This window comes from Folsomia candida, unplaced genomic scaffold, assembly GCF_002217175.1.
Source record: "Folsomia candida strain VU population unplaced genomic scaffold, ASM221717v1 Fcan01_Sc026, whole genome shotgun sequence".
Lineage (NCBI taxonomy): Eukaryota > Metazoa > Arthropoda > Collembola > Entomobryomorpha > Isotomidae > Folsomia > Folsomia candida.
The window spans coordinates 105,838-122,483 of NW_019091218.1; the positions used below are offsets into that span (position 1 = coordinate 105,838).

At 36.5% G+C, this 16,646-nt stretch overlaps 1 protein-coding gene and 2 long non-coding RNA genes across 5 annotated transcripts; 1 reads left to right on the forward strand and 2 right to left on the reverse strand.

Annotated features, from left to right (window-relative positions):
* Positions 1-877: 877 nt before the first annotated feature.
* Positions 878-2,845, reverse strand: LOC110859543. The gene is made up of 3 exons (XM_022108511.2): positions 2,700-2,845; positions 1,961-2,170; positions 878-1,160 (listed from the first exon to the last, which is right to left on the reverse strand). Exons 1-3 carry the CDS (start codon positions 2,816-2,818, stop codon positions 1,025-1,027), a joined length of 465 nt encoding a protein of 154 aa, XP_021964203.2. The 5' UTR covers positions 2,819-2,845; the 3' UTR covers positions 878-1,024.
* A 5,739-nt stretch (positions 2,846-8,584) lies between these two features.
* On the reverse strand, positions 8,585-9,111 carry LOC110859546. The gene is made up of 2 exons (XR_002548869.2): positions 8,991-9,111; positions 8,585-8,926 (listed from the first exon to the last, which is right to left on the reverse strand). It is a non-coding gene; the product is annotated as an uncharacterized LOC110859546 (long non-coding RNA).
* A 2,092-nt stretch (positions 9,112-11,203) lies between these two features.
* On the forward strand, positions 11,204-15,605 carry LOC118438755. 3 transcript variants are annotated; one of them, XR_004837049.1, is made up of 7 exons: positions 11,204-11,311; positions 12,374-12,463; positions 12,661-12,771; positions 14,812-14,874; positions 14,935-15,005; positions 15,073-15,408; positions 15,485-15,605. It is a non-coding gene; the product is annotated as an uncharacterized LOC118438755 (long non-coding RNA). The 3 variants fall into 3 exon arrangements; XR_004837048.1 differs by having other exon boundaries at positions 12,374-12,490; positions 15,073-15,605; XR_004837047.1 differs by having other exon boundaries at positions 15,073-15,605.
* The last annotated feature ends 1,041 nt before the right edge of the window (positions 15,606-16,646 follow it).

Genomic DNA, 16,646 nt, shown 5'->3' on the forward strand with positions numbered 1-16,646 from the left:
ATTGGTTAGAAAGTTTCTACTTAATGCTATACACTTGAATATAGGAAATAGTTAACTTTATTAGAGAATAATATTCCTCTCGATGAATCACTTCCGCATCAATTAAAAACTTAACGTAGTGTGGAGATAAGGAATGACTGTTCTGGGATTATTATTCGTTTCGCACAATTTTAATATATTCCATCCGCTGTCAGAATTGCCGAGTCTTGATCAAAATTAGATTCAAACAAGTCGCTAAACTCAATCTTATCGCAGTAAAAATTAAACTTCCAATATTTATGTTGAATTATTTGGCCGTGGCAGCTAACATCTTGACACAAATTTTATTTCAGCTTCACTAAATCTTATACTTGCTTATTAAAACACACAAAACCAATTACTTTGGGTTATAATTAAGTAGATGGACAATTTTATGAAATATAATGGAGCGAGAAACCATGTTTTGGAGATGGAAAATGAGGTAATATTGATTTTAACCCTGCCTCGGAGCAGGGGAGAAATTTTGCTTACTTTGGGTTACTTTTGAGGGTAACTTATTTTTTACTTTGTGCTCTGAATGAAATCATTCAGAAACCGGGGTAAAATGAGGAAAAATGTAACTTTTTAGGTTACTTTTTGAGGTAACCTAAATTTGTGAATCGGGTAAGTGAAAATTTGGGTAACTTTTCGGGTTACCCTGTGTTGTGAATACGGCCACTGGATGCTGGAAAAGTAGAACATAAATATGTACGAGAACGTTTTGCTGCTATTAAACATTTGTAAATTTAATTAGGTAATTATCAACGGCGATGATCATGCTTCGATTGGGGCCAAGTTTTAGTACAATCTGATTTGGTATGAAAAACTTATAAATAAATACATATCCACGGTCTGATCATAACGTTGTTAAATTCGGACGATTATTTGCAGAATTTATTTATTTCTAACGTAGTTTGCACCACACGTACGCATGTAAGTACATAACTCTAATCATCCCACAATTTAATTCATGCGATGTATTTACGTTTACACTTGGCAAATTAAACTACTTCTGTAAAATAAAAGTCCATCTCGTGTCCATATCCATGACGTTGATATGCGACTTGGTCACCTTGTACCCGTGCCCCTCCAAAAAGTTCAAATACAGCAGACCCACGGATAGTACGCCGTCGCGATATGTGCTAAAATCACAAAATCAAATAATAACATTACGTAATTATATGTCAATCAGACTTGGGGACATTCATAAATAATGAAATGCAAAAATCAACATTTTCCAACCCTCTTTCCCCTTATTTAACTATGCATACCATAAGAAAGAAAATAAGAAAGTTCTAAAAATGTGATTGACTAATCCGAAATATATATACCAAATCCTCTTGGTTGCATATTTGTCGTTTGCATATTGGTCGCTTACATATTCGTCGGGTTATATATTTGTCGGGTTACATATTTGTCGGGTAGCATAAATGTCGTTTACATAGATGTCGCTACATAAATGTCGTTACATAAATGTCGGTTACATATTTGTCATCCCACCGTATGTATTATGATTGAGAAAGAATGAGAATGGATTTTCTTTCATTTGAATGAAAATGATTGAAGGATCTCGATGAATGGCCACACATAGATGAAGGGAGTGTCAATTCTTTTATTTGAAAACATCTGGTGTATTTACCACTTGGGTCTATTTAAGATATGAAATCGATGAACTAATTTTAAAAAATGACTAAATGTGAATGAAAACAAAATTGGGAAGACAGACTTTCAATTAAGTCATTATTTTGAACAGGTGTATAAGTACTCCGATATCATTGGATTGTAGAACCCCCCCCCCTTACCTCCTGCTATGTGTGACATAGTTTACGGACTTCCCTTACGTATGGCTTAATATACATATATTTGAGTGGCATTTAAATACACTAATTATTGCTCCCAGACAACTCACAATACTCAATGTAAGTTAATAATAATTAAATACCTGTTCGAGCCGTGAACACTCTTCCGATAAGCTTTTAAGGTGGAATCTACTGAATACTGTGAACCCACGTGCAAATACATGGAGACCCCTTCTCCACACACATTCATTTCTGGATAAGAAGATCTCATCAATTTCTCCTCAGCGGAAGTTAGACCGAAAATATTCACTTCCCATGAATCATCCGTGTAGCTCCTTAGTCTCGATTGACAACTGCAATTTCAGAAATATAAATATGTATCGACCAGTAAATTTAATAAATATGTATGCACGATCTCCAAATACATTTGTTTGAAGTTGTACGAAGGTCTCCTAACGTATGCTCTCCGATTTTTATTAAAAATAGTACATACTAATCAATCATAAATTTAATTAATATAACATTTGTACATAAAAGATAAGATCTCCCAATCTAATCGCCACGTTTCGCTGAGATATTTGCATCTGTTTAGAAAGAAGTGAACATGCTCTAACGTTGACAAACTTTTTTGGTTTCCAGATCTACTGCGTGTCGTTTTCTGTTTTTGGGATCAAGATTGGGTACTGGCAGATAGTGCTGTTTGTCAATATGGTATTATTTAAATTTGTGATCGATTGACACCAAATTGCTAAATACCGGATCGAATATGCAGATTGTAGGTTTGATAACTTTTTACTGACATAATTGTCACAAATTAAAAATGAAGTGAGAATTACGTATGTACATATTTTATATTATGTACATTTATTCACACCAACTTACGTTAATATGCAGGTTGGCATCTTTCTCAAATCTGGGCTGAAGTCCCTTTTCTTGTACCAAATTGACATGTGCAATCGGAGTGAAGAGTAGTGAGAGAGAATTAACATCTCCATATGCATGACTTGACTTATAAATGTAAGTATTTACCCTGGATTATTCTTTTACTACATTGATAACGGTTATGATAAGGGTTGTATTTAGGTTATCATGAATGGTTATCGTGTTAATTTTCTGTCGTTCTACTTATTTAATCTGCTAATAGTAAGCCTACTTGAAAGAACTTACTTTGTTCAACGCATCCACCTCGACCGTGTGTTTCATTTTGTATTCTATTTAGGTACATATTTCTATTCGGGTTGGTTAAAAATAAGTAAATACATCTGGGAACTAATCTGTAAAGTATTTCAACAGGGTTTAAAGCTTCTTGGTGTTAATGGGTTGCAAATGAATAAAATCTACTGGGTTTTAAACCATGTGAAAGATTAAATGAGATATGTATGTCTGAGGGTACGTAGGTACATTGGTACGTTAGTTTATTTTAGCAGTATGGATGGATTATTCAGTTTTTAGCATACCGAAGTGATGATAATAATAATCGTAATCAGGTATATATGGGTACAATCAATCAATCCATGCATGATTTATTTTTTCAAACGATTGCCGTAGCTTATTTCTGGAGCATGTAAATACACATAAAACTGTAATTAAAATATCAAGGCAGATCTCCGTCTTTCTATGTATTTATTTAAAGTGATAAGTATTTACCCTACGTAAATCACTAAAGACCGACGGTGACTAATGATATTTGCGTACATAACTATATACATATATTCAATGTAAGCAGGTGATCGATTTTAGGGTAATTTTGGGGACAAAATACGTCCATATTTCTCACAACAGAGGTGTCTATGAACATATTTATGTGTGTATGTACATGTATGTAAATATATTCAATTGCTTCGCTTGCTACCAATAAATGAAAGTAGGTTTAATAATTTATTCATGTATGTATTCACTGATTCCGACCATGTAAAATAACTAATCAGCCTAATGCATTTAGCAAGAGACCCGACGCAGCCTAGACTTTCAAGTCTAAGCTGCATTGCGTCTCCGTAAATAAGTAAGTAGAAAGCTGCTTTGTGTATTAGGAATTTCGTCTGCTCAACTTCAACTTTGGCATTACCAATGAACGACATTATCTTTGGCACTGTGGGGATTTACAACTTGTTTGCGAGCCACTCCGGTAGAATTATTCCTTAAAAAAGTAGCCTATTTATCCAATCGAACGCAGCTCTTACGATGTAGTGCATGATCCAAAGCGTTAACTTCAAAAACTTTATAATATCTCAGGTTAGGAAAAACGACGATTAGCTTAAAAAGTTGTAACTACAACAAAAATATCTAATTTCTTTTAAATATTCTGTTCTAATATGCTACTGCAAAATATTTCCGCAGTCCTGCCACCATTTTGCAAGTGTCTCCTAATTATCTACCAATTTACCCTTGACACCTTAATCTTACCACCATGTCCGGTAATATACGCTACGAATTACTCAAAACGTGTGGTGGATAATCATAAATTTCATACAAACTACTACTCCTATTTCCATCCGTCTCGTTTCAACACCATATTATTTCCAGGATTCAGTCCAAAGCCTAATTACCGTTTAAACTGTGTTGTTGAGTCCCATATTGGGCACCCTTTCAAATTATACTATACCCACGAGCTACTCTCACCTTATACCCCGTTTCGCATACCCAGTTCAATGTTTATCGGATATTATAATATTTTCTATACTAAAGTAGCTTTCTATGACTTGCCCTTTAAGCAATACCACGGTACTTATCGGATCCTCATAACTAGTCTGGATTACCCAACAGACTGGGCAAAGTGGCTGCATGTTTTTTATAATTTCGGAGAAATGACCCCCACATTTGTCTACTTGTTGGGAAAAAATCGGTTCTATTTCGTATGTGAGCAGTGTGATTATATATATCACGTATTTATCCCACATTCTCTAACCACGTATGACAAAGTGATCACGGATTTGAAAGAAATGCATAAAATCAGCAACAGATACTGGGATCTGTACGATCTTTATATGCATCGTCGATCACAACGTGCCGTAAAATTGAATAATTACAGTGAGCCAGTCACATTTCTTAACTTTGCACGATTGAATGTCAACCTGGTGTTTCTCAAGTATCTTGTGGAACCCTCTAATGTGAGCATAGGAATCAAACCTCTTGGCAACAAAACTCATCCGAAGAAACGATTCTACCCGAGGGAATGGATACTAGAGAAAAATCACTCGAATTATTATTACAAATCTGCCCTACCATTTTACGAAGAACCGAATTATTTTTCTAGATTTGGGATTTTTGCAGAATCCTCTTATAAATTTGTGACTTGTGACGGGATTAAAGAATACAGTAAAAGTTTGGGATGGAAACATTTCACAAGTTCGTACGATATTGTCACCTGGATTTTTATCTTGTTTTCATGTTTCGTACTAATTATCCTTTTCGCAGTAAGGAGTTATAAGCTTGGTGATTTGATATTACCTTTTTTCAACTCCTTGTTGGGACAAGGTGACAACTTTTGGGAGTTAGACAGAGGCAACGATAATACAGAAATCCGAACAAGAAATAGGTTGAAAATACTCGTTACCCTTACCTGGATTATCAGTCTTCTTGTACTAACAAATGCGTATAAAGGAAGCAATATCACGGATCTAACTTTCCCCTATCCCCCAACATTATTTACCAAATTTGAGGAACTTGTCCAGCTTAATTTCACCTTTTATGGGAAACCTTACAACGAATACTTTTTCGCTGAAGTGGATAAACCAAAAACAAAATTAACGAACAATTTGTTAATTGGAAGGTATACTAACTTTGGTTGGTGGGAAGTATATAAAAAAACGTATGAAAGAGAAGCGTTGAAGAACAACACGCAGCTTATGCTTGCTTATTCTATTGACAAGCTACTCCGGGTTCCACCAAGTATACAGGAAATAATTTTGGGCGAGAATAAAACATATGCTTCCGATTTAGTTGGTTGTCGTAGGACAGCATTTATCGGTAGAGAAGATGAGGCTGACGAGGTCTATCATTTGCTTAAATCTTCAAGTAAAGAAACCTTTGCCCCTGATGTCGTCCTTAAGGGGAAACAAGGCATTGCAAACGCAATGAGAGGGTTCAGCCTTAAAGACTGGGAAAATCCAGCAATACTTGACAGAATACGGTAATTGGTACAGTCGGGGATCGTGAGGAAATGGTATACTATAATTGAGTACTTTAACAGCTTAAAGGGAAAGCAAGACAAAAGCAAGGATAGCACACCGCTAAGTTTGAAAGGAAATATACTAGTGGTATTTTATCTATTTGGGATATTGATTTTGACATCCGTCTTTACTTTTTGGGTAGAAATCGTTATACTAATTAGTAGAAATTGGAAGCATATACTATATTTATTAAAACATAGTGCCAGAAATGTTCTAGTTTTTGTTAAGTTTAAAATCAATATAAAATGTGCACGCAGAAGCTTCTGGACATATTGCAAAACGCTTTACGAGAACTTAGGCAAGTGGTTTAGATAGATAAATTTGGTAGCGCATTGCTAGTTATTGTCAGAGACAGGCTGTGTATCTACAGAGCCCTATGTTTTCCTTAGTTAATATGAAGATAGTAGTGTTTCTTAATTAGCTAAGGTGCTGGGCGTTTCAGGCAGCGCCGTAGCGACAGTGGAGAGAGGTGGAGAGACACTCTCCAGGCCGTACGGCCCGAGGGGCCGTACCGCCAGGGTCAACAATATAGTACACTGGGTAAATCAGGGTCAGAAATGAAGTACACTAGGTAAAATCAGGTAATAATGTACACTAGGTAAAATCAGGGTCAGCAATAATGTACACTAGGTAAAATCAGGGTCAGCAATAATGTACACTAGGTAAAATCAGGGTCAGCAATAATGTACACTAGGTAAAATCAGGGTCAACAATAATGTACACTAGGTAAAATCAGGGTCAGCAATAATGTACACTAGGTAAAATTAGGGATTCAATAATTTTCGGGTGCATATGAGGCCGTACCACGGCAAAACTCTCCAGGCCGGACAACACGTCGCTACGGGCCTGGTTTCAGGGATCAGGAGAAGTGTAACAAGATTGGCCAACGAACCTATCCCTGTTTTACAAATTATGTGTTGATATAACAAAGCAAAACTCGACAAATTAACGTGTTTTAGGAGTTATCGCGTCCACCGAGAGAAGGACGAATAGACAAGCAAAAAGACAGGGGTGGGAAAATTACTTGGTCAAAATGCCGTGTTTTAAGCACCGTTGTGCCCAGGATTTAGGTTTTAAGGGCCGTTACACCACAAAGAGACAACAATCTACATGGAGAATACCGCAGTCGTACGAAAATAAATTATCTTTTTATAGCCGTCAAAATACATGTTTTGCGATATTTGTCACGAAGTATTTTGTCAGATAAAAAGTTAATTTCTCCACCATTCTTCACCACATCTAAGCTCTTCTGTTTTGGGTTTATTTTATTGTAGACAACCTTAGAAATTGAAAACTGGTTGAAAAACATATGGTATTTTTATGAAATCATGAAAATTTGATTGGTTGCTATCAGATGTAGTTATGGAATCAATATCGTATTCAAGGGAGTTTTTTTCTCATAGAATTATGGTCAACAAGAGTTTAAATGGGCTTATGTAGATAACGCTTAGAAATTATTTATTACATATTTAGCAATAAATAACGGGTGATTCTAATATTTCTACTGGAAATTAGATCGCCACTACATTATTTTTTTCGTCGTTGTACAATGCTATATACATATTTCCATCCAGCATAAGTATTCCCATCTTTTCCATTAATATGGTCAGGACCAGTGTTTCTTTTTGTGCACACGAAATTAATTTTATTTATGAATGGTGCATAAAAATGCACAAAATGCATAAAACGCATAAATACACGCGAAAAGGCACGAAAATGTGTAAAAATAAGTTGTGCGATTTATGTAGGGAATTTCATATTTTCAAGAAATAATACAGTTTACTACCTATAAAATTGGGGTAATATCAAGTTATCTATCTATTGTAAAAATCCGTTAGTCTAATATTATTTGGATGTAAACGATTTTCGTGAATTTTCGTGCATTTTGATGCACTTTTTTGGATTTTTATTGGGGGTTATGAAATGTTGAAAAACATTTTTATGCACTAAGGAGGAATACCTCACTAGTTGCCACCCACAGATCTCGATGCCCTTTGGATATGTTGGAGCACCCCATGAGTGAACAACAACCCCCAAGTGGTTTGATGCCATGGCCACATTTGCGCCCGCCACACCCACTCAAAGGCGTTAAAAACACGAAAATCGGCATCTTCAAACGCTCGCCAAAAATTCAAATTTGGCCGAAATTTCAAAATTTTGCACCATTATACTCCCAGATAGCTGTTTTATAATATCCGACACCAAAATACATTTTTCAAATTTTTTTAATATTTTCGAAAATTTCCTGACCAGGTGTACGTCTTCGAAAAAATAAAAATTTCAAAAAAGTTGAGTTTGATACTGGATATGATAACACAACTATCTAAGGGTATAATGGTGCAATATTTTCAGAATCCTATAGAAATTGGATTTTTGGCGAGGGTTTTATTGAGTGAAAACAGGTCTTTTTTCGTGTTTTTGACGCCTTTAAGAGGGTGTGGCGGGCGCAAATGTCGCCATGGCATCAAACCACTTGGGGGTTGTTGTTCACTCATGGGGTGCTCTAACATATCCAAAGGGCATCGAGATCTGTGGGTGGCAACTAGTGAGGTTCCCCTCCTAAGTTCGTGCAGGTGTTTTTTAACAGCAGAAACACTGGTCAGGACACTTATTTTAATTTATTTATTTTCCCATATGTAAGACCGCCAGTAATACAAACGTTAGAACTACATTCATACATAAATGTCAAAAAATTCTCAAAATAAATCTACATATTTAAAGTCTCATTTTTTTCTGGTACAAGCACCCTTTGATGGACTGGGTTTGACTACTTTTGCTTTCGGAGTAGAAGTCGTGGTCCTTTCCATTTTAGGAGCCGGGCGCCCTCCATTCCTGCAGGACGAATCGCCATCACTGCAACATTCGCAAGTAGAGTTGCAAAATCGTCGATTGTTTTTGCAAAAGCAGGACGACGTATTGCAAAATGTTAGACAGTTGCAACTGTGGAATAAGGAAAACAGTTATGGATTTTTTTAAATAAAATTTAACACAATTTTTGATTTACCCTGGCATTTTGGCGTTTCTTCAATAAAAATTTGATTGGTGGTAGTGTACGAAAAAGACGAAGTATGTAGGACTAAGAGCTGCATCCTGACTTTTATGCCAAAGGTCCTGTTCAATTATTAGCTATATTTCATTAATTTTCCGTTTACAGAAATTAGTTTAATTGCAAATATGTACGTCAGCCTTTATTTGATTATCGAGCAATAAATTTGTCTACGCCCATATGTTATCAAGGATTAAGCAAAACAATACAAAAGGATGATAAAATTGTGTGCGATTTTGTTGACCTATTTGCAAATTACTTTCTTCCTATATGATATACACTCGCTTCACTTTACATTTGATTTCACTCTGCAGCAAAAATTCATAGGAGGAACTCAACTCATTATTTACGTTAATTTACATAGATTAAATACATTATGAATTTCGTATGTATTTGGAAATATTATTTACACTCAAAAGAGTCATGGCTCACACAAGTAAATCTTTGTTAAATTAGGTTGGGTAAGTTTGTACTGTCACATGGATGTAAACAAAAACAAAATCATACGCGATGCAGATACAAGGAATGCAACTATATTAAAAAAAGGTATATCTGTGTACACATATCATAATATTTATGATGATAAAAAGACAATCAGCAACACAAAATCAAGTATTATTAATTTACTTATGTATCTGCAAAACAATTATCAACAATCGAACAAAGATGGGAGTTTTTTTAATTACGCCCCTTCACTAAAAAACAGAAAGGTGAACTTATTGAAATACAGTGTCGGACAGATGTCTACGTCCACATAGTCGCGTCAATTTCATTTTCAAATTGTCACTGAACTACTGAACCAATTTTCATCATTGATATATCAAATTCTCACAAATTTAACGTAATTTCATAGCACATTATTAGTTTTCCGCTAAAAAATTTATTTTAGGCCAGAGATGTATTTTAATTCAAAATGAAAACAATTGGATGGACAAAAGTCAACGTCCAGTAAGAGAAAACATACAAAAAAAACTGTAATTTATAAGGAATGTTATAACAATTAATTTTTAATATTTGGTTGGGCCTCCGTTCGCTTTAAGGACGGCTTCAAGGCGTCGAGTCATAGAGTTTACCAAATTCTTGGTCACATCTTCAGAAATGGTTTCCCAAACTTCACGAATTCTGGATTTAAGGCCCGGAATTCCTGAAAAAGATTGTTTTCTTATTTCTCTTTCAATGTGGTCCCACAGATGCTCAATGGGATTCAAGTCTGGAGATTGGGGAGGCCATTCTAGCTTCGAAATTTTTTTTTCTTGAAGTATTCCATGGTGTACGTGGCAGAGTGTTTCGGATCGTTGTCTTGTTGGAAGACAAATCGTCGTCCAAGTCCAAGTTTTCGAACAGATTCCTGGATATTACGGTCAAGTATTCCCTGGTACCTGTATTGGTCCATAATTCCGTCAACAAATTCCATTTTTCCTGCCCCACTTGAAGCCATGCATCCCCACACCATTACCGACCCGCCGCCGTGCTTAACTGTGGGGTTGAGATTTTTTGGATTCAAAGCTTCTTTTGGATACCTCCACACTCTACGACGCCCATCTGACCCACAGACATTGAACTTTGACTCGTCAGTCCATAAAATATGTCCCAGAATGTTTGTGGCTTGGAAATGTGGTCTCTGGCAAACTTCACTCGTTTGGTTGCATTCCTCGGTACAATAAGAGGCTTCCGGACTGCTCTGTGGCGTACTTCTCGGTGAGCCAAAATGGGTTTTCGACCACTTCTGACCTTGTTTTGGACTGAACCATTAGCTTTAAAGTTCTTAATGATTGTCTGGATGGTTGTCCTTGCTAATTTATACTTGGTCCATATTTGTCTCTGCGACAGCCCCCTTTTTGTCCACCCTTCCAGTCCTGAATGACAAGATCTCGAATAGCGATAGGAATTTCCTTGCGTGTCGACGCCATCATATTTTTCTGGAAGAAAATTATTTAAAAATTAATGCGGCATATGTTATTGATAGATTTATTAAGTTACCTGATTTTATAAATTGGAGAGATTTTTGTTGTTGACAATTAAAGTGAAGTGGACGTAGACTTTTGTCCGCTCAAATTTCATCCTCTCTCGCTCTGCACTATGATTCTCAGTTTTCCCAGAATTTTCAGAAATAACTCATATGTTTTATGAAATTACGTTAAATTTGTGAGAATTAGATATATCAATGATGAAAATTGGTTCAGTAGTTCAGTGACAATTTGAAAATGAAATTGACGCGACTATGTGGACGTAGACATCTGTCCGACACTGTAGCTGTAGCAAATTTGTTATCTCACACGGTAGAAAACTTTTTGAACAAGACGGTGTCCATACCAAACCTTGAAGCCTTGGCAGCTGGATTTTTTATTTTTGAATTTCCATCAAAAATAGGTCACAGACCATGAAATTAGTGTAATCGAGGAAAAATTTAGAAAAAAAATTGTTTCAGTCCTTTGTAATGGCCGTTTTTGCGATCTGGAATAGGGTTCGTAGTACGGCGATTTTTTCGTCAGTTTTTGGGCTAGAAAGCTGAAATTTCGTATTCTACACCGTCTTGAGTGTCCCCAGGCGGGACTTTTTCGTTTTAAGGGCTAATGTCGAAAATGACCTCAAAACCGGTCACTTTTCGACATGCACATTTTCCCATGGTTTTATACATATGATGTCAAGTCTCACATAACCCCATAAATGGGGTATCGTGAGAAAGGTCTCAGAATATATATACTTTGTGGGGTCTGGGACCACCCCCTGATCAGTTAGAGGCCAATGAGTAATGTTGAGTTTTCACCGTTCTTTTGCTATGTTGGCTCTCAATCTGCTCCTGTGTTAAGTTTTGTATCCCAAAACTCTCAACATTTTTTGAATTCTAGAAAATCAGAGGGTGGTCTCAGACCCCACAAAGTATATATATTCTTAATCCACTTGCCGAGACCTTTCTCACGATACCCAATTTATGGGGTTATGTGAGACTTGACATCATATTTATGTATAAAACAATGTGGAAATGTGCATGTCGAAAAGTGACCGGTTTTGAGGTCATTTTCGACATTAGACCTTAAAACGAAAAAGTCCCGCCTGGGGACACTCAAGACGGTGTAGAATCCGAAATTTCAGCTTTCTAGGTCAAACAATAGCAAAAACATCGCCGTACTACGAACCCTACTCTAGATCACAAAAATCCTCATTACGGAGGGTTGTATCAACTTTTTTTCAAAATTTTTCTTCTGTTACACTAATTTCATGGTCTGTTACCTATTTTTGATGGAAATTCAAAAATAAAAAATCCAGCTGCCAAGGCTTCAAGGTTTGGTATGGACACCGTCACAAACAAAAAACATAATTCGTTCCCACGCATAACAAAGACAAAAATGTTCAGGACTTTGATTGGGGGACTACCACCACAGGGGGAAACATGCAAAACAAAAATTTTTTAAATCAACACCGCCGCGGCGGTGTCAATATATGACTTAACCACCTTGGTTAAAATGTTGAATCCGAGTTATGATGATTTTGATACCGGTACCTTATGAACAAGATTATAATGTTATGATTATAATGTTATGAACGGACGGAAAAATTTCATTACTACTCGGACTCACAATTGTAACCAAGGCGGTTAAGTCATATATTGACACCGTTTTGTTTTGAGTGTGGGTACCTGGGGTTCGCCTGACTAAACATTTTCCCAAAATTCCTGAATATTCTAATCGCCTTCCTTTGATGCTACCATTACGTCACTTGTAGTCCAGATGAAATTAAGGTTGTTTAAATATTAGTTACACATACTTTAGTACAGTGGCGGCGGAAGCTGACGTCCTCCTGGGGGCATTAGCGTTGTAGGATATAAGAAGACTTATTAAAATTGACAGGATATCAAATGTCCCCCCGATGAGTCATCTTCCGCCGCCACTGCTTATGTATATAAGTAGGACTAAATAGTCCATACATATACTTTTAATATTGGCTAATACATTGGCTAGCTTCTATGCTAAGTGAACGTACAAACGTAAAATTTGGTATATATTTTGCGATAGTTTAAATATTTCGGAACACTGGCAAGACAAAAATTTATATGTTTGCAAATTTACGCAACAGTCGGGCATATGTTTTTGCGTGCAATAGTGTTTCGCCATGTACAGATACACAAGTTTCGAAAGAAATTACAGAAATTGCGGCAAAGTGAACAGTGGCGCAACTAAATTTCGCGGGCCATTAGGCATGCGTCCAAATTTATGTAAACGTTGCTCCATAAACTCGCTACAAGTTAGGGGTTGTTTTTTTGCGCGTAACTTGACAACCCTATCCTGAAGTTTGTCTCATATGCTGCTAATGCATATTTACTGTTAGAGGAACATGAATTTAAATTGGAAAACCCAATTTAAATTTGAAACTTGTTTGATATGCATTTACGATAAAATTTCATGCAAAAAGTGGGATTGACTCATAACTTCGTTGGCCTAACTCGGGCTATATCAACTCCGCACTGTTGGTTTTTGATTTTCATACGGCCAATTAATTCACAAAATTGGTTTTGTGAATTTCGAAAAACGGTTAAAAACGGTTGTAGGAAACAAAATTAGAAAACTTTTGGCGAAAACCGTTTTCAAAAATGTTAACACGTCATAGTGCTAAAAATCGCAGACGGAACGAGTTTTTCCAACTTTGAACCCCTCCCACTAACAATGGAACCTTTTTTCAAGCTACACGAGATAAGCTTAGTGACTTGTACTAAAAAATCAAGCTAAAAATTAGAAATGACGTGGTACTTATCTTTCCGTTGAATGGGCACTTGGAGGTCAAATATTTGAGGGCAAAGTTCACAGTAGCGGACTGTTTTTTTCTCAAGCGGGCGAGCGGAGGAGTGAAAATTTTCACCTTCGAGGTAACTCCGCTTCCTTCACTCTCGCGTTTTCGGGTTTGCACTTTCATTCAATGCACATTATTCTTGATAAAATTTCACAATCTCGTAAATTGGTGCATACATTCATATAATTTTATATTTACTTTTTAAATCGATCCTTAAAAAAGTGACGATGGGTGCGGTAAATTATAAGTGCGTCGCTAAAACATTCATCCAAATAATACAATTTCGAGGATGATGAATCGGACCCAGATGAAGAACATTTCTTAATTGCTGAAGTTTTACTAGAAAATCTGCACGAGATAACTTACAATTACATACTTATTGAAGAAAATGAAAATCGGTGGTAAATGAATAGCTATTAGCACTTATGTAAATTACGAAATTACTCTTATTCTTATTAGGTGGTATAGTGCATGATGTTAATTTTATTGATTGCGAAAACGGGGAATTAATTGATACTTTTTTATTACGCATCGGTGGATAGTAGGATCGATTTAAAAAGTAAATATAAAATTATGTGAATGTATGCACCAATTTACGAGGTTGTGAAATTTTATCAAGAATAATGTGCATTGAATGAAAGTGCAAACCCGAAAACGCGAGAGTGAAGGCAGCGGAGTGACCTCGCAGGAGAAAATTTTCACTCCTCCGCTCGCCCGCTTGAGAAAAAAACAGGCCGCTACTGTGAACTTTGCCCTCAAATATTTGACCTCCAAGTGCCCATTCAACGGAAGGATAAGTACCACGTCATTTCTAATTTTTAGCTTGATTTTTTAGTATAAGTCACTAAGCTTATCTCGTGTAGCTTGAAAAAAGGTTCCATTGTAAGCGATGGGGAGGAGTAATTCCAAATTAGTAGTACCGTTAAACTCATAAAAATCGGCTCTACGAACGCTGAGAATCTTATCCAAATTAAAGCTTTTTGTGTCTGAACAGATTCCGGTTTTCATTATTGTTACTCATGATTGGAATAAAAACTTGGATAAAACTAATGCAGAAGTATGTACTTACATAAGTGTTTTCTTATACTAATTATACTAAATACTAATTTATGTAAAGATTAAAACATTTTGAAACATTTGGTCTACGAGATGGCGAATGCCGATGTTCTAATACTTGATCTATGTAATGTAAGTAAATACTTAAATAAAGTACAGCTATGTATGCATATAAAATAAATGTACATTCTTAATTTAGGTGTACGTATCGTACTTATCAATTATCAATGCCAACTGATAAAATTCCAGCCAACTACTCCACCACACGTGCGTGATAAGTTAATACTCAACTACAAGTTCAGAGTGGTTGAAATGTCTCACTACAATTGAAAATGCGAGTAATTCGAATTTCATTTAGTTATCGAAGTTTGGTCTCTGACATGCAATATTGTGAAAAATGTGGAATATTAGGCTATTTTAATATAGATCAAGGATCTCAACTGTTCTTAAGTGCAATCTAATTTGAACACATGTTTTATGATGTATTGTATGTATGTGCTAAAATGTCGGGTGACATTTTATTACAGGAATGTCGGTATGCATTTATTGAAGGCTAGCATTCTTCTAGCACTTAACCAAGCACTCAAGGGTGTTATTAATTCTGTTTTTAGATCTATTTCCGCTGCCCTCGGTCAGCTTCACCAAATTATCCTTTTTGTATGAATGCAAACTCAATGTTATAAAAGCACATTGAAATGAACTAATAAATAATAGTTTGAATCTGTCTTTAAATAGAACAAGTTCACTTATTCAATTTGGTAGCAAAGCGTGGTTCCGAACCACAAGTTTTCCACTTCCAAGTGAGGCGAGACGAAGTCCAAGCTTCTCTCATCACACGTTTTCCACTTCCAAGTGAGGCGAGACGAAGTCCAAGCTTCTCTCATCACACGTTTTCCACTCTAATAACGAGTGAGGTTAGTTGAGACAAAAAGTTCCAATCACTTTTCTCATCACAGTTTTCCACTTAAGTGAGGTACACTGAGATGAAGTAGTTCTAATTACTCTTCTCTCATTATACAGTTCCACTTTAGTGAGGCACACTGAGACGAAGTAGTTCCAATCACTTCTCTCAATACACAGTTTTCCACATAGTGAGTTTTTCCACTTAGTGAGGTAAATCGAGACAAAAAGAGCAGTGAAGAATTGACAATTTGTTATTCACGATAAGTGCATCGGATAAACTTTGTGTGTAGTACGACAGTGAGTTAGTCGATTCTACAGATACACAAAAAGTGCAAATTGTGCATTCCTGCTGTTGAACTTGATACTTGATACGAACCTTGTGAGTAATTAGAGCAGTGAGTTAGCTCATATTACAAGTTCACAAATAAATTGAGAGTGCAGTTGCAGTTCTTTAAAGTGAAGCCACTGACATCTCACATCAAGCCACTCAACGGGGACAATTATCCTCGGTGGAAGTTGGAGGTGAGCACCGCCCTCCAAGCTGTTGAACTCTGGGGCCACTGCACGGGTACTACGGTCGAGCCAGCACCCAGTGGCAGCAACCAGGATGACATTGCAAAGTGGAAGAAAAACGATGCAATAGCCAGAAGCTGCACGATCCCACTGCTGGACGATCGTTAAATACATCACGTCAGCAACCTGGGGTCTGCAAAAGAAATCTGGGAGAAGCTGCAAAAGATGCATGATGACACCTCGTCGCTAAACAAAGACCAGACCCAAACCAGATTCTTCACTTACCAAATTGGCAATGAGCAATCTGCCGTTGAAGGGATGGGGGAGATTGAGAAAATGGCCAATTCCCTCTCTGAG